Source organism: Gavialis gangeticus, unplaced genomic scaffold (genome assembly GCF_001723915.1).
Source record: "Gavialis gangeticus isolate Ggan-Ray unplaced genomic scaffold, GavGan_comp1, whole genome shotgun sequence".
Lineage (NCBI taxonomy): Eukaryota > Metazoa > Chordata > Crocodylia > Gavialidae > Gavialis > Gavialis gangeticus.
In genome coordinates, this window is record NW_017729015.1 from 20,854,264 (window position 1) to 20,869,821 (window position 15,558).

The window sequence follows — 15,558 nt, forward strand, 5'->3', positions numbered from 1 at the left end:
GGTTAAGGTTATGTCATGATGGGATGTCATGACCCTGATAGGTCATTACAGGGGTGAGGCCAAAGGCCCACAGGCTTGCCACACGTGCGTGTGTGGGGGGGGGGGGCGGAGCACGAAGGGTCAGCTGTCAAGCCAACCAGGACGGCAACAGCACCCGGAAGCCCGCTGAGCGGCCGGAAGTACGGACCCCTCGCGTGCCCTTTGGCACCGGAAGTGCTGCCGCAGGCATTTCCGGGTTTTTCTCAGCGCGTGGAGCCGCGGAGCTGCCGTTCCCGGGAGCAGCGCCCCCCACCCGGCCTCAGCATGGTGAAGCCGCGCTACAAGGGCCGCGCCAGCCTCAACCCGTCCCGCGCCAGCACCAACCCCGGTACGGCCGGCGCCCCGCGTCTTCCGGGGGTACACGCTGTTGTGGGGTGTTCTGCTCCTGGGCTGTACCACTGCTGGGGGGGTCTCCCGGCTCTGGGCTGTGCCACTGTTGGGGGCGGGGGGTTTCTCTTGCCCTTGGACTGTGCCACTGTTGTTGGGGGGGTGGTCTCCTGCTCCTGGGCTGTACCACTGTTGTGGGGTGTTCTGCTCCTGGGCTGTACCACTGCTGGGGGGGTCTCCCGGCTCTGGGCTGTGCCACTGTTGGGGGCGGGGGGTTTCTCTTGCCCTTGGACTGTGCCACTGTTGTTGGGGGGGTGGTCTCCTGCTCCTGGGCTGTACCACTGTTGTGGGGTGTTCTGCTCCTGGGCTGTACCACTGCTGGGGGGGTCTCCCGGCTCTGGGCTGTGCCACTGTTGGGGGCGGGGGGTTTCTCTTGCCCTTGGACTGTGCCACTGTTGTTGGGGGGGTGGTCTCCTGCTCCTGGGCTGTACCACTGTTGTGGGGTGTTCTGCTCCTGGGCTGTACCACTGCTGGGGGGGTCTCCCGGCTCTGGGCTGTGCCACTGTTGGGGGCGGGGGGTTTCTCTTGCCCTTGGACTGTGCCACTGTTGTTGGGGGGGTGGTCTCCTGCTCCTGGGCTGTACCACTGTTGTGGGGTGTTCTGCTCCTGGGCTGTACCACTGCTGGGGGGGTCTCCCGGCTCTGGGCTGTGCCACTGTTGGGGGCGGGGGGTTTCTCTTGCCCTTGGACTGTGCCACTGTTGTTGGGGGGGTGGTCTCCTGCTCCTGGGCTGTACCACTGTTGTGGGGTGTTCTGCTCCTGGGCTGTACCACTGCTGGGGGGGTCTCTTGGCTCTGGGCTGTGCCAGTGTTGTGTGTGTGGGGGGGGTGTTCTGGTCCTGGGTCGTGCCATTGCTGGGGGTGGGGGGTGCTCTCCTGCTTTGGGCTGTGCTATTGTTCCTGGGTAAGGGGAGGTTGCCCCTGCCCTGAGCTGGTCCTGGGGTGCCTGGCAGTGATGACTCTCTGTCTCCCCACAGACCGGACGCAGGGTGCTGGCGGCACCAACATGCGGGACCGGGCGACCATCCGGCGCCTGAACATGTACCGGCAGAAGGAGCGCAGGTGAGATCCGCGGCCCCCACCGGGCCCTGCCCACGCACTGGGGCTGGGGCAGATGCAGTCCCCTGGCGCCTGTCCTTCCTGTGGCTGGGGTAGCTGGGACGCACGCGGGCCCTGGGAGCTCCCCTTCCACCTCCTCGGGTCCCTTGTGTTGAGGGTCTCGCTTTCCTCCACACCGTTTGCATCCTGCATGCTCAGTGGGTGTGCTCCCGTTTTCGGTGCGTGCGGGGCAGGGCTTCCTGTGTCTCTGCTTCGTATTTATAAACCAAAGTAAGTTCACACCGAACCTCCAGTGATTTCCCTCCCTGCACATGCACTGCTAACGTGTCACTCCAGCTAGCCTGTTCACAGTGCTGTAGGTCTGATCTAGTCACGCGTGTAATGTGGCTGGTGGGATGTGTTAGGTCCAGCCTTCCCTGCAAGGTGGAACCAAACGGTGTTTGGTTTGCTGACATGAGCCCCTTGCTGTGGGAGGGAGCCCATAGTCTGTATTAGCCACTCTGCTTTGGGGCTTTCCCTTCAGCTGTGCCCCCAGCAGAAGGCCAGAGGCATAAGCCTGTGAGTCTAAGGGAGAGAGTAGCTGATCTGATCTCGGTCGAGGGTCAGGAAAGCAAGGGTATGCTTCACACCTTCATTTTTAACTGCAGCATAACCCACATCGGGTGTCTGAAAGATGTCTGGAGGGTTGTCATTGCACAGGGTCCCTTTGAGTGTTAAGCACTGCTTCTGTCTGTTCGGAGGGCTCTGCCTACCACCCCATGAACACGTGTATCTGCCGTGTTGGAGGTGCCCTCGGCTTTCTTGGGATGCTGGTTCAAATTAAGTATTTCAGAATTTGCCAAGTTTCATTTTGTTTTGATGGAAGATGCTAGGGATTTTTACTTTTATTCAAACCACACTTTTCTTACGCCAAGTCTTAACTCAGAAAGGATTTGAGGGAGGAGCGTAAAAGCCTAACGTTCAAAACTTCTGGGCTGGTGGCTTGCTATTGATGCAGCTGATGGAAGTTTAATGTCAACTGCTGAGAAGGGACCATGGCATTTTCCTGGAAGATCTTATTTCTCACCCACATTACTGCAATTTTAATTCTTTTTATAGTTGGAAGAGGGAGAGAGTCCTTGTGAAGTTGGTCTGTTGAGCACCACTGCTGCAAGCTGTAACAAGCTTCATATGGTTTGTTGAAACCAGCTGTGGATGTCACCTGTCTGCTGCAATGGTATTTTAGAAAGCCGGAATGCTGGTTTCCCTTTGGTCTGGCAGCATTCCTTCCATTCGCCGCTTGAGAGGTGCCTTTATGTGGCGGCTGTCAGCAGGTGTTGACTAGAAGCCACCATGGGTTTTTTAATAACATCTTTGTGAAAATGGACCAAGTCAAAAATGTGGAAACTCTTAGCAAGGTGTTTTTCAGAGGCCTCCCTCCCTCCCCTGCTTGGCACAGTCCATGGAAAAGTGTTGGGCTCCAGTCAGCCACATTCTTGTCTGCTGTGTGGGTGACTGGGATGCCCCCTCATCTCACGGTGAGCCCAGGAGGTTTTATTGCTTTCACTGTGCACCTAGGGTGATCAGTTGATGGAGGAGGAAAGGCTGGCTGCAGACCCACTCATCTTTGTGCTCATTCCTTGTGCCCAGATGCTGCCTCCATCCAGATGTTTCTTGCAGTCAATGTGATTGCTTGAGGTCATGTCACTCGGGGTGAGGAGCTTTTCCTCTAGGAAAGGCAGGGCCATGCCTGGTTGTTTTTTGGTGAGCCTGTATTCACATAGTCACCTGGGCACGCTTTGCAAGGGTAGCCTTGGCCTTTGGCCATGTTCCAGCATGGGTGAGGTCTGCCAGCACACACTAATTCCCCAGTGTTTCAGTGTCTGGTCTGGTGTCCGAACACACAGCATCGGCTCATCTGAATGCAAGGTCCAGGTGAACGCTGAATATCTAGTGTGTTGGAAAGGCTGAGCTGTGATCTTGTGCAATAAGATTCTCCCCCTTGCTAGGTGGTTGTGTGCTGCTCTGGGATACTTACATATGTTATCATTTGTTGCACTTAGGAACAAGCGTGGCAAAGTGATTAAGCCTCTGCAGTACCAGTCCACGGTGGCACCAGGCACAGTAGCAAGAGTGGAGCCAAATATTAAATGGTTTGGTGAGTTTTTCTGTGTTCATCCCTCAATGAGGCTGCAGAGAAGGGGTTTTTGGGTGCTCCGAAGGGGGTGGTGCGCACAGTTCCTGTTCTGTGGGACGCAAGATGAGTTTGGCAAGGCTTCTTGAAGTGACTAGTGAGCTAGGAAGCCTCATTTGCAACTCCTTAAGCAGGCCTAATTTTCAGAGAGTGAATACCCTGGGTTTTATGGGAATACAGCCCCTTTTTTTGTTCTTTTTACTGTGTTCTGATTTCTAATGGATACTTGTGGAAAAACTAGTGGAAGAAGCCAGTGGTAGGTGTTAGGGCCCATTTTTTTTAAAGCTGTTCATGTACCTAGTTGGATTTTTAGTGGTAACTGTTGGCCTATCATAGCAGGGATGCAGCATTGTAGCTGTGATGGGCCTACTTTAGACGTCTGGTCCTCAGGCCTCACGCTGCACTCTGGATGGCACTGGGCTTATTTTGCTGTGCCATTTTTCATGGTTTCCCTCGCATACAAGCTGTGTTTGCATCAGGGGAATGTGGCATTCTGCCTGCTGGCTGGGATTCCCTGATGTTCTCAGAACTGCCCCAGGCAATGTGACCAACTGAGAGAGCTCCTTTGTGGAAACCTCCCAAGGTCATGGCTCCACATATTTCTGGAGGGGGCATGTGCACTTGATTGAACTGCAGAATATAAAAGTGTAGTGGATTCCCATGGGCTCTGTTTCCAAGGTATTTCATGCCAGGCTTCTCCTCAGGCAGGCGTGGTGGAGAATCTGGATCCAAGTGTTGCTCAGCACTTCCTTGCAGTGGACCCTGCCAAAGCTGACACGATAGAGAGCTTGCCCCTCTTTCTGTCTTTAGCATCTGGGGTTTGATTTCAGGTCTCCCTTCCACTCTCAGTAACACAAGAGCATGCTGTCAGTATGGGTTTGCCCAGGCTATACTGTTCCTAGGGTTGTGCTTTTTAAAAGCCTTTCTGAGCAATGGGAAGGAAAAGAGTGGGCATCTCACCATGTGTCAGCCTGGTGAAATCACCTTGCTTTGCCCTAGTTGTTGGTTCCAGGCAGAGCCCCAGTACAGCTGCTTGCTCAGACAGTGCATTGCTGATCAGTGACGCTGATAAATATGGGAAATGCATTGCCTGCTTTTCCCACAGGGAACACTCGTGTGATCAAGCAGTCGTCCCTTCAGAAGTTCCAAGAGGAAATGGAGACGGTTATGAAGGACCCATATAGAGTGGTCATGAAGCAGAGCAAACTGCCCATGTCCCTTTTCCACGATCGAATTAGACCTCATGTGAGTATCGTTCCTTGCTCCAAACCAGAGGCCTGTCAAGGCTCCTGTTCAGAGCTTTGCTAGGTTTATTTTGGGGTGGTTGCATTTCATCTATGCAGGTGGCTCTGCTGTTCCTTGATATGCATTGTTGGGTATAGACTGTCCTAGAGTCTCTGCTCATCACCAGAGTGCACCACTGTCTTCTCTGCGGCGCAAGGACTGATGCAGCTCTTATGCTGCAGGCACTGGTGGGACCCCAAAAAAGGGTCTGAGGCTCCCTTGCAAGTTTCTATCTTTGAGCTTAGGTCTTGCAAACTGAGCAGCATGTCACTTTGAGCAGAAAGCCTGCGGTACTGCAGAAAGCATCAGCGGCTGACTGTCCAGGCCACTTTTCTGGCTGGCTTGGTGCTGAGCCGATGTCCTAGCCTGGGGACAGTGTGCAGTGCTGCTTAGACACTCTGTCTCTCAGATGAGATTTGAAAGGAAGGTCCTCTGTATTTTTTGTAGCTAAAGATCTCCCAGCTTCCCTTTTGCAAAGGTCTCTAGGAGAGTCCAACTCTTGTGGCCTAATGAAATTCACTTCTGACCATGATATTTTGCCATGATGAAAGCCCCTTTGTCCAATGATCAGGGGTTTTTTAGGGGCTGGACTGTAGGTGGTCACATCTCTCTGGGAAGTCAGTTGTTCCTGGCCTCAGGTGTGTAGGTGTAACTGCAATAGCACTGCCATCTCCTGCCTGCATGGAATCAAGTCCTAACTGCTTGCCTGAAGAAAATATGCCTGACCAGCCTGCTTTTCCAAAGTCCAGCTCTTTCTGGAGCTGTGCAGAGCTTACTGCGTAGCCGGCAGAGAGCCTGCGGGAGGCATGTGCTGGGAAAGTGCCCCCACCTGCATTAGGGCATCATACCTCTTCAGAGATGGCTGCCAGCTAGCCTTGCTCTTATATCTGAACTCGGGAAATGGTCTGAGGCTTAGGGTGTGGACACACATCTGTTTGGAGCCATTTCTAAAGGGGACCAGCCAGGACAGCAGCAACTGTTATGTTCTAGTGGTTACCACAAATAATGGAGATGTAGTGAAACTGCTCCAGTGTTATTCCTGGATGAAGCAGTGTTAAAAGCCAGAGCAGTTTTGCCACATCTGTGTTATTACTTGTTTGCCCACCAGGAAGGTTTAGAACATAACAGCTGCTGTCCTTTTGCACCTGTTCCTCTTGAGATATTCCAAATGTATGAGCCTTCACCCTTAGTAGCATAGTAGTAGGGTTGGAGTGCTGTGTAGTGTGATAGTCCAGGAAGTGTACAAGAGGCAGAGGTTTTTGTGATCTCTTTAATGGACAATGATGTAGATAGGAGAGGTGACAGATGCAACATGCCCTTCTTTGGGTCTTTTCCCAGACATGAAAAGTTGATCCAATAAAAGGGATCACAAAAAGTGCACTACACTGCAGAGGAGCTCCTGGCGGCATCCGTGTCACACAGACACTGCATCTTGGTGCTTGGGGAAGAGATGCTGACCCAGACCCACAGACAGAAAGATTCTTGGCTCTGCCTCTACCTGCAACAAAATAAGCGTGCTCATTGCATAGTGACAGACTGAGATGGCTTTAGGAGATGGTCTTCTCAGTCTTCTCTGAGGCGCTCGGTGAGAGTGACTGACCCTGGGCTTACAGCAAGCTGCTGATGAAAGTTTTTGCTTGTACAAGCACTTCATAGTCATCAATGTTGCTCTTCTGGGAACTCAGCTGACTTTGCTAGGAGTGTGTAACTCCATTTGAATGTTTTCCAGAAACACTTACGTTGCATATGACCATAAAGAAACAAGTGTATTTGCTCTTGCAGCCTTGGAGGTCTGTATTCATTAGGCTTAATCTCTTTTGGCAGGAAATTTGCCTTAAAGCATTTTAAGATAAGTTACCATTGTGGTCCTATCCTGACATTTAGCCACCATACATCTTGGTGCTTCTGATGGCACTAATGACAAACTGGTGCTGGTTTCTTGAGGATGCTAGCCTTTCCCTGGTAACATCCTCTTGCGTGATAAACCCTAACTCAAATATGTGCTTTTATCCTGAGTCAAAAATTCCTGGCCATATAATCCTATTCTCCAGCACATCGAGTTTTAGTTAGCATCAGGTTTCTTTTATCACATCTACACTGTTCTTTTGGACACGTGTTAGATGTTTTCATATGAAGACTTTCCATGTGCATCTAATAAAAATGTTACCTAAATTAAGGAAAATGTTATTTGAAGCTAAAAAGCACATTACTATGTTAGTGATACTTTTTAGCCATGGAATAGATGCCCTTCCAAGAAAACATTAACATTTGCAGCTAGTCTTAAAATATACCCTGTTGAGTATAATTATCCTTGACAAAAATCTGTGAATTTGGCAAGATCTGTGCCCTTGTTTGAAAAACAAGGGAATAATAAATGATAAGAGTTAATGTTCATCATTGTAGCCTTAACGATATCTGACTACGTGTGATAAAAGAAAGGAAGTGCCATTTGTTTGGCAAGTACGGCACCATGTGTGTTTGCTTTGCCTTTTATCAAACAAACACTTTTGTATTTCTCAAAGGAACACAAGAAACCTCATGACTTGTCAGGAAGTTGCATACAGTTCTTGTTGCAAGCTCTTTGGAACCAGCCCTGACCTTGTGTGCCGTATGTGTGGAGCCATGGGGATGTTACATGTTTTTTTCTTTCTCCCAACCTGCCTACCCACAGAATTCCAAAGTTCACATCCTTGACACAGAAACTTTTGAAACGACGTTTGGCCCCAAATCGCAGAGGAAGAAACCAAACCTCTCTGCAGGTGATGTGCAGTCTCTGCTGGAGACTGCCGAGGCCTCTGCTGGGACCTACATCCAGGGCAAGGACCGAGACCTGGTGACAGAAGACACTGGAGTGAGGTAAAAGCTGAAGCAGGTTAGCATTTACATTTCTGAAAAGCGGTGCATGCTGTAGTTCACCTTTTAAGCAGTGCAGCATGCTGCTAATACTGCCCATTTGGGCACTCTGTAGACATAGGAAACAAAAGGAGTGAGACGAGTTGCACAGAGCTTAGTATTAGACTTGGATTTTGAATGCTGGCTCATCTTTGCCTGCATATTCGGTCTAGGGGTTGCTTTCATGTTCTGTGGAGGTTGGACACCACTGCTGGATAACTGTAGCTGGGGCGTTGGCCAGTGCTCAGGTACAAGCACATACCATGGTGCATCCTGTCTGTCATTTTGGCCTCTGCTCCTGTGCCTGCAGAGGGCTTCAGAGAATGTGGCATCCTGGCATTTCCTCTGCTGATGTCTTTGATGTGCTTTTAGGGATGAAGCCCAAGAGGAGATCTACAAGAAGGGCCAGTCCAAAAGAATCTGGGGAGAGCTCTACAAGGTAAGTGGTGCCCCTTACAGAGTGCAAAGGCGGTGGGCATGCAGCTTCCAAGGATTGTGCTCCCTCTCACTTGGAGGATGCAGCACAGAAGCCTTGCATAGATGGGTGGATCCACAGAGCAGCTAAGCTTTGTATGGTCAGCCCCAGCCTGTAAAGAAAACCAGCCTCCAGTGCCCTTGCATTTCCACAGTCCAGGCTGGCTGGGGCCATCTAACAGGTGGTGTCTCCCTGGGAAGCATGTAGGCCAGGTTTAAAGCTTTCCTGCCTCCTTGTCAGCCTGTTTCAAGAGTCTGACTCAAAATGGTGGGTGTGGTGCAACCATGCACCTGGACCATGGAAGAAGAAGAGCAGGAAAAGAATAGAGACCCTCTGTCTCCCAAGAATGGTACTGGCGGACCCAGACTCTTGATCTCCAGTCCCAGAGATAGGCCTCTAGGCTAACAAGAAGTTGCTTATCTGCTTCTTGGCCCAAATTTCTGAGTGCAGCTTATGGCTTCTGTCTGCTTACTGTCCTCAGCATTCCTGGGTCTTTAAAGCAAACTCAGTTCTGAACTGCCATCCAAAAATGAGTGCCCAAAAGGCAAGAAATAGCTGTGAAACACTCACTTTGCCCGAATTGAGCCATTGAAGACTGCTCCCTGCTGTAGATGCCCAGTGGACTGACAGCAGGTTTCCACTTGTGCACACATTACTGAAGGTCTAGGGAATACCTTTGCTCTGGTGATTCTCTGTAAAATGGTAGCAGTGACTTGCTATGGAAAGGGCACTTCCCAACTGGACAGGGTATGGGAAAAGCGATGTCTTGAAGAAACATGATCAGGCAGGAGAGACTGAAAATACAGGTTCAAAGTTTTGCAAATACAAAATGAATTTGAATAATTGGAAAGCATGCTGTGGAAAATCCCTGATTGTGTTAAATGGAAGCTTTCTTTCTCTGCAGTGTTTGTGTATGGGAGCATCGTCAATGTTTGTCTGCTGTCATTTTGCTGTCCAGGCTGGTTCAGTGGAAAAGTTAAATGCCTGTGGTGTTAGTCTGAGTTTGACTAATCTTAGAGACTGTGCTTGAATTCCTGGTGGGAAAGGCTTTTAGCTTGAGCATGTCTCTTCAAAAGTGGTGTTGCTTTCTGCCTGAAGGCACAACCATCTCTCTGTGGGTTTTCAGGTGATCGATTCATCAGATGTGGTTGTGCAAGTCCTCGATGCCAGAGATCCCTTGGGGACCCGCTCTCCGCATGTAGAATCTTACCTTAAAAAGGAGAAGCCTTGGAAACACCTCATTTTTGTCTTGAACAAATGTGACCTTGTCCCCACTTGGGCCACTGTAAGTACAGCCCTGGGGTGGTTCTTTTTGTCGCCTCTACATTAGTGCAGTGCCAGTGCCCATGCTGCTGGCAGAGGGCAAAGTGTAATTGGGTCAGTGGGACCTCCTCCCCTGACAGCTTGCCACTGAATTAGCAGCTAGATGGGAAACGTGGCCAAGATTGGCTCAGTGGAGCAGCAGTTGCCAGCCATAAGTTCTGCTTCCTCTGGCTGGATCTCACAGTTCAGCTGCTGTCTCTGGTGCACTAAATGTTAGTCCTCTTCAGTTGCACATCCGCCACAGCTGGTCTGTTTTATATCGTTAAGCTAATTTGGGTTTAGCTGCCATGAGAGCATTTTTGGAAAATTGTTCATCTCCTAAAACAATAGACGGAACTTTAATCACTCAAAGCACTTAATTAGCACTTTCTTTAGACAGTTGGGTTTGAAACCCAGTCCCTTGCGCAAGCCAAGAAGCTGTGTTCTGCTGTAAGTAGGCGTGCTGTGTGGCTGGGGTCTGCTGCATAGACGTCTCGCTCAGCTGTGCGCTTCCTCTGCAGAAACGCTGGGTTGCTGTCCTGTCCCAGGATTATCCAACGCTCGCCTTCCACGCCAGCCTCACAAACTCCTTTGGCAAAGGAGACTTCATACAGCTCTTGAGACAGTTTGGAAAGGTACTGCACACACGTTTGTTTGGTTTTTTTTTTTTCCTTAAGTCTCTATCCCAAAGCCAGGCGTCTCTCTCTGTTCCTAGTTGGTGCCATGTCAGTGGTTGACTAACCAGGAAAAGCCCCTGTCGCTGGGAGTGATTGGAAACCTTGGGACCCTTCTGTCAGGAGCTGTTGACACGTGTACCAAGCTCTGCGCAGATACACAGAGCCGTTTTGTGATGGGTGTCATCTGTTCTACATCCCTCCTATCTGAGGCTGTTGATTCTCTTTGGCCTCCCATTCCTGGTATCGGTAACACTTGAACACGTGGAAGGGAGGAATGCGCAGCCCAGGAGTTCGTGTCCTGAAGATTGGCACTGTCCCCTTGTAATACCTTTTGCGGAAAACACTTTGTTTTTCCAAGAGAGACCTATCAAATCAAGGCAGAGAAGGTTCTTTATTATCTTAAAGATAATAAAAGATATTGGATTTACCCAAAGAAACTTGCCTGCCTATATCCTTAGACCAACACAGCTACAATGTACACCCCTATCAAATCGGGGGCACTTTCCCTTTTGTCCTGGGTAGATGACAGACTTTTTTCCTCTTCAGGCAACATCTGTGTCTTTATCTTGCCCATGAAATCTGTGCATATTTGCTGGGTTTCTCAAACCAAATGCTTTTTAATTTAAAGCATCCACAAGTAATGTCACAACAACTGAATATCCAAGTGACTCACTTCTGCCTCAAACAAAGGCAAAAGCAAGACTTTCCAACGTGGATAATTCATTGAAGGCCTGTTGCTGCATACTTAGGCTTCTCTTGTTCAAGAGAACTATCTCTTACCATCTGACCTACTTTAGACATGCATTTGCTTTGTGTTACAAAGAAGAGACGAAAAGTTCCAAACTTTAATAGCTTCTTTCTACCCAGCAATTATAATGGTGTGTCATTTCCGAACAGTTGCACATGGACAAGAAACAGATCAGCGTGGGCTTCATTGGCTATCCAAACGTTGGCAAGAGCTCGGTGATTAATACGTTACGGTCTAAGAAGGTCTGCAACGTGGCCCCCATTGCAGGTGAAACAAAGGTAGGTCTGCCTGGTTGCAGTGTAATCCTGGGAGTGAACCACAGGAGCTGGGTTCATTCAGAACCATGCTGTGAAGTCCATGCCCAGCCCACAGAGCCTGGATTGCTGAGGCTTTTTTTCAGGGATGATTTAAAAAAAACCAAAACGTCCCAGAGCAGTATGACTAGGAGCTGTAATGTGGTGCGAGTCAAGGGAATGCCAAGACCTGTTCTCGTGGGTTCCCATCAGCTGTATCCACCGTGGAAAAGCTGTGCAGGGCAGCTGGTAGAGGAGGGTGACCCAGGAGGGGCTGGTTTCTTTCAGGTGTGGCAGTACATCACCTTGATGCGGCGGATATTTCTCATCGACTGCCCCGGTGTGGTTTATCCATCGGGAGACACAGAAACTGACATTGTGCTGAAGGGAGTGGTGAGTGCCCACAGAGCAGAGCATGCTGGGAGCTGGGTTGTACAAGCTCCAGGAGGCTTTTTAATACCAATGCCCATCCTTTCCCTCTGCCATCCCCCATCCTGCAAGGATGACTAGAGTCTGTACTCTGGGCAGGGTCTGTCAGTGTGCTGGTCCAACCTTGGGGTGGTTTGGATGTACAGAAGCCCGAGCTGTCTGCAAACATGCGTTCGCTCAGCGTGAGGATAGAGAAGGAAGGATCACACATAGAAAGCAGAAGTGTCTGGGGAGGGGAGTGGGGAATGCAGCCCCTTCCTTAGGCTCCCTGGAGCCTTGGGATGCTGGAACATCTGTTCTCTTCCTCGGTAAAGTGCTGCCTTCCCCTCTTAAAGCCAAGCTAAAAGAGTTACCAGGGGAAGGAGCAGCAAGAGGGGTTGAGTTTGGGACTAGGTCACAGCTGTTCTTGTCCCTCGGCACGAGGACCTACAGGGATGTTTCCGGGCACTAACACTTCTACCATTCGCTTTTTTAGGTCCAAGTTGAAAAAATCAAGAGCCCTGAAGACCATATTAGTGCAGTGCTTGAAAGAGCCAAGCCAGAATACATCCGCAAGACCTACAAGATTGACTCCTGGAAGGACACTGAGGATTTCCTTGAGAAGCTAGCCTTTAGGACTGGGAAGCTGTTAAAAGTGAGCCAGGCTGTCCAGCCCTCGGCACTCCTAGGGCTCTGTGTGCCTTGTGGGTGGGAAGGCAAATCTGCCTGCTGTCTGTGGGAAATTTGAGAGGTCTGCCTCAGCAGAGACCCCAATCGCTGCTGTGTCATTGCAGGGTGGAGAGCCAGACATGCCAACTGTGAGCAAGATGGTCCTCAATGACTGGCAGAGGGGCCGCATACCTTTCTTTGTGAAACCACCCAATGCAGAGCCGGGCCCGCAGGTGAGACCAGCACCTTGCTGCTTTCCCTTGTCATGTTGTTCTTTAGCAGCCCTGCACTGCTCACTGTTGCTGTCAGACCAGTGCTCCAAGCAGCCTCTGCCAGCATACATCTGCCTCACTCTTGTCCTGGTGCCTCAGGCAACTGTCACTTGAGTTCAGTGAGGTAGAGGACAGGTGTACAGCCAGAGCTCAGCCATACCCCCTGTGACTGACAAGTGTTTTCTGAGCTGCTCCTTATTGCCAGGCCTTCAGGAGCTTCTGTCATAGTATGTCACAGCTGCATTCACTGTGCTTTGATTTGGGTGGCAAACAAATTCTGTTTTCCAGAGAGAGGCAGGCACGTTGCTATCAGGAGACTCAGTTGCACAGCAGTGACATGCTCCCGTCTTTTTAGCCTGTTAGGTCTCGTTCCTTGTGGCTTGAGGTGCAGCTCAGTAAGCGGAGTGTGAATCGCCTGCTTTGGTAATTCTGACATTGCATTAAGATCACACTCGTATTGCTGCAAGTTTGCAGGTGCTGGTCAAACCCTGCAGAGATTGTGTGTGTGTGTGGTTCCTGTTACTCCTCATAGGGGAAACCCCTGGGCTGTGTGTGCCCTGCTGGTGCCACCAGCTTTTCTAAGATGTGTAGGTAAATGCGAATTGCTGCATTAGCTGAAGACTAGAGTGTGTCCCGACTGCACAAAGTGGTGTCTGCAGGTGCTAAGCAGTTCTGAGGCAGCCTCCTGCTCCTCTCTCTCTCTGTCTCTGGAGACAACAGCTGTAACACAAGTCCAGTGACTGATTCTGGACAAACTGTGAGTCCCCTGAGATGTGCGTGCCTCAAGTGGGAAGCTGCCATGGCTTTGCCTGGAGGTGAGGGGGCTGTGGTGTAAGTCTCTCCTTTTCTTTCTCTTGCTTCTAGCCCCCTATGTCTTTGGAAGGAGCTGCAGCAGCAAGTCAAGTTGACGAGGGAGAGGAGAGCGCTGTGCCTGCAGCGCTGGATGTGGAGTCGGCAGAGGGAGGGGAGAGCAGCACAAACACAAAGATGAAGCAGGTCATGTCGCAGGTCCGGCAAAACTTTGGGAAGATCAATGTGGCCCCGCAGTTCTCCAGAGAAGACCTGGTCCCTGTTGATGTGTCGGACATTGATGAGACAGACTGTGATTCTTCTGCAGAAGGGGAGGAGGAGAAGCCCCAAGACTTGGCTGAGGAGTCGAACTCCCCCCAAGAAAGTGCCGGGGGCAGCTCCAAGGCTGTTGTTAAGGCTTTAGAGGAGAAGATTGCGAAATACAAAAAATTTCTGGACAAAGCCAAAGCCAAGCGGTTCTCAGCAATAAGGTACTGGATTCTGCTCACTTGAGAGTAAGGAGCTGCGCAGGGGAAAAGACCAGTTCTGCTCCTCCTTCTGCGACTCATGTTGGCTTCCATTGCTGGACCAGAATATCTTTAGAAATTGAATGACCTGCTGTCACAAATGCACTCACAGTGGAGTTTCAAACGAGCCTCTTAGAAACCCCTGATATTCAGACCCGTCTGGGAGTCTGCTCCTTGGACGTTGTGAGTTCTCACTCTGTAACTGGCCTGAGTAGTAACCCTGACTCCTGAATGAGCTCTTCCTGGATCTGCAGGAAACCAAGAGTCCCAGCCTTTTGTCACCAGGGTTTGCCTATGTCTGAGTTCTGGCAATGGGTAGCACAGGCCTGGTGTTAGCCAGGCTGGCTCTAGGCACATGCCCCCCAGGTCTGTACAGGGTGAAGAGGGTGGGGTTGAGGTGTGATTGTACATTTCTGTGCCATGAAGGCAGAATTTGATCTCAGGTTTCCTTGATGCTCACAGCATTGCTGGTGTGTTTGATGCTAGGCTCTGTGGGGGAGTTAGCAGTTCTCAGAGCTCTTGCTGGTTTTTGTGCTGCATGCTGTTTCTGAGCAGGTGAAGTGTGTGGGAAAGAGGTACCGTTGTGCTGGGAACATTCTCACAGTCCCGCAGCACTCTCTCACTGTCTGTGTTGTTGCTTGTAGAATCCCCAAAGGACTGAGTGAACAAGTATTTGCAAAATCTGAGCAGAAGTCTGAGGAATCCAAAGAAGAAGTACGAGATGGAGGTAATGCACGGAGCAAGCAGAGAAGCTGTTTTTAATCTCTGGGGTCAATTTCTTCTTCCCCTAAAAGCTACCTAAAGCCTTCTGGTGAGCTAGTCTGACTCAGAGGCTGCCTTGGGAGCTGCAACTAAGTTTTGCTTCAGAGCTGCTAGTGGTTTATCCTGGGTGTAAAGTGTTGCCCCCTGTGGCCATTCAAGTAGGGGCCTAGTCACAGCATGAGCCCTGTGGCGGTCCAGGCTAGAGAGTTGTGGCCACTTGGCACTTGGAGGACTTAACGCTAGACCAGGCCAAACAGCCCCTCTGGTATTCGAGGTTTTCTGCCCTTGCTCCTCACCTGCCACCTCTGGGGAGTATCTGAAAATAGCGCCATGCTCCTGAGTTTCCAGGTGATGCTTTTCCCTCCAAAGCCAGCAGGCACACTGGATCTGGAGGGCGTGTCTGACTGTCACATGTGCTGCTTGCAGGGTGCACGAAAAAGGGGAAGAAAAGGAAAGTACAGGAGGAGGAGGAAGAGGACCTCTCCACCCGCCAGGCTAAAAAGCCCTGCAAGAAGCTAACATCCAAAGAAGTAAGTGACTTGTAATCCTGCCACAGGGGGTGGGAGAAAGCCTGGCTGCCTTTTGTTTTAGATCCCCCATTGAGAAGCTTTGGGAAGAGCTGAAGGGTAGGTGCGAGGAGCAGAGCACCTCTGGGTACGTGGAGACAGCATCATCCATCCCCCCTGGCTGAAAGAGGAACATGACACCAGCAGTAGTGATAGGCTCCAAGGGTACTGCTAACAATATATGTAAGGAGCCTGCAGACCTCTGTGGGAGGGAGAGGGTTGGAGGAATGGTTCTGCT

The 15,558-nt window shown here is 50.6% G+C and overlaps 1 protein-coding gene across 1 annotated transcript in view; it reads left to right on the forward strand.

The window, feature by feature from the left end:
* The first annotated feature begins 234 nt into the window (after nt 1-234).
* Nucleotides 235-15,558, forward strand: part of GNL2 (G protein nucleolar 2) — a 21,098-nt gene continuing 5,774 nt past the window's right edge. Inside the window, exons 1-15 of the mRNA XM_019512547.1 lie at nt 235-367; nt 1,402-1,486; nt 3,526-3,620; nt 4,762-4,901; nt 7,612-7,796; nt 8,205-8,271; nt 9,434-9,592; nt 10,131-10,244; nt 11,184-11,312; nt 11,616-11,720; nt 12,232-12,390; nt 12,530-12,637; nt 13,541-13,956; nt 14,637-14,719; nt 15,181-15,284. Of these exons, the coding sequence (XP_019368092.1) occupies nt 304-367; nt 1,402-1,486; nt 3,526-3,620; nt 4,762-4,901; nt 7,612-7,796; nt 8,205-8,271; nt 9,434-9,592; nt 10,131-10,244; nt 11,184-11,312; nt 11,616-11,720; nt 12,232-12,390; nt 12,530-12,637; nt 13,541-13,956; nt 14,637-14,719; nt 15,181-15,284 (2,013 nt within the window). The 5' untranslated portion in view covers nt 235-303. The remainder of the gene's footprint in view (nt 368-1,401; nt 1,487-3,525; nt 3,621-4,761; nt 4,902-7,611; nt 7,797-8,204; nt 8,272-9,433; nt 9,593-10,130; nt 10,245-11,183; nt 11,313-11,615; nt 11,721-12,231; nt 12,391-12,529; nt 12,638-13,540; nt 13,957-14,636; nt 14,720-15,180; nt 15,285-15,558) is intronic.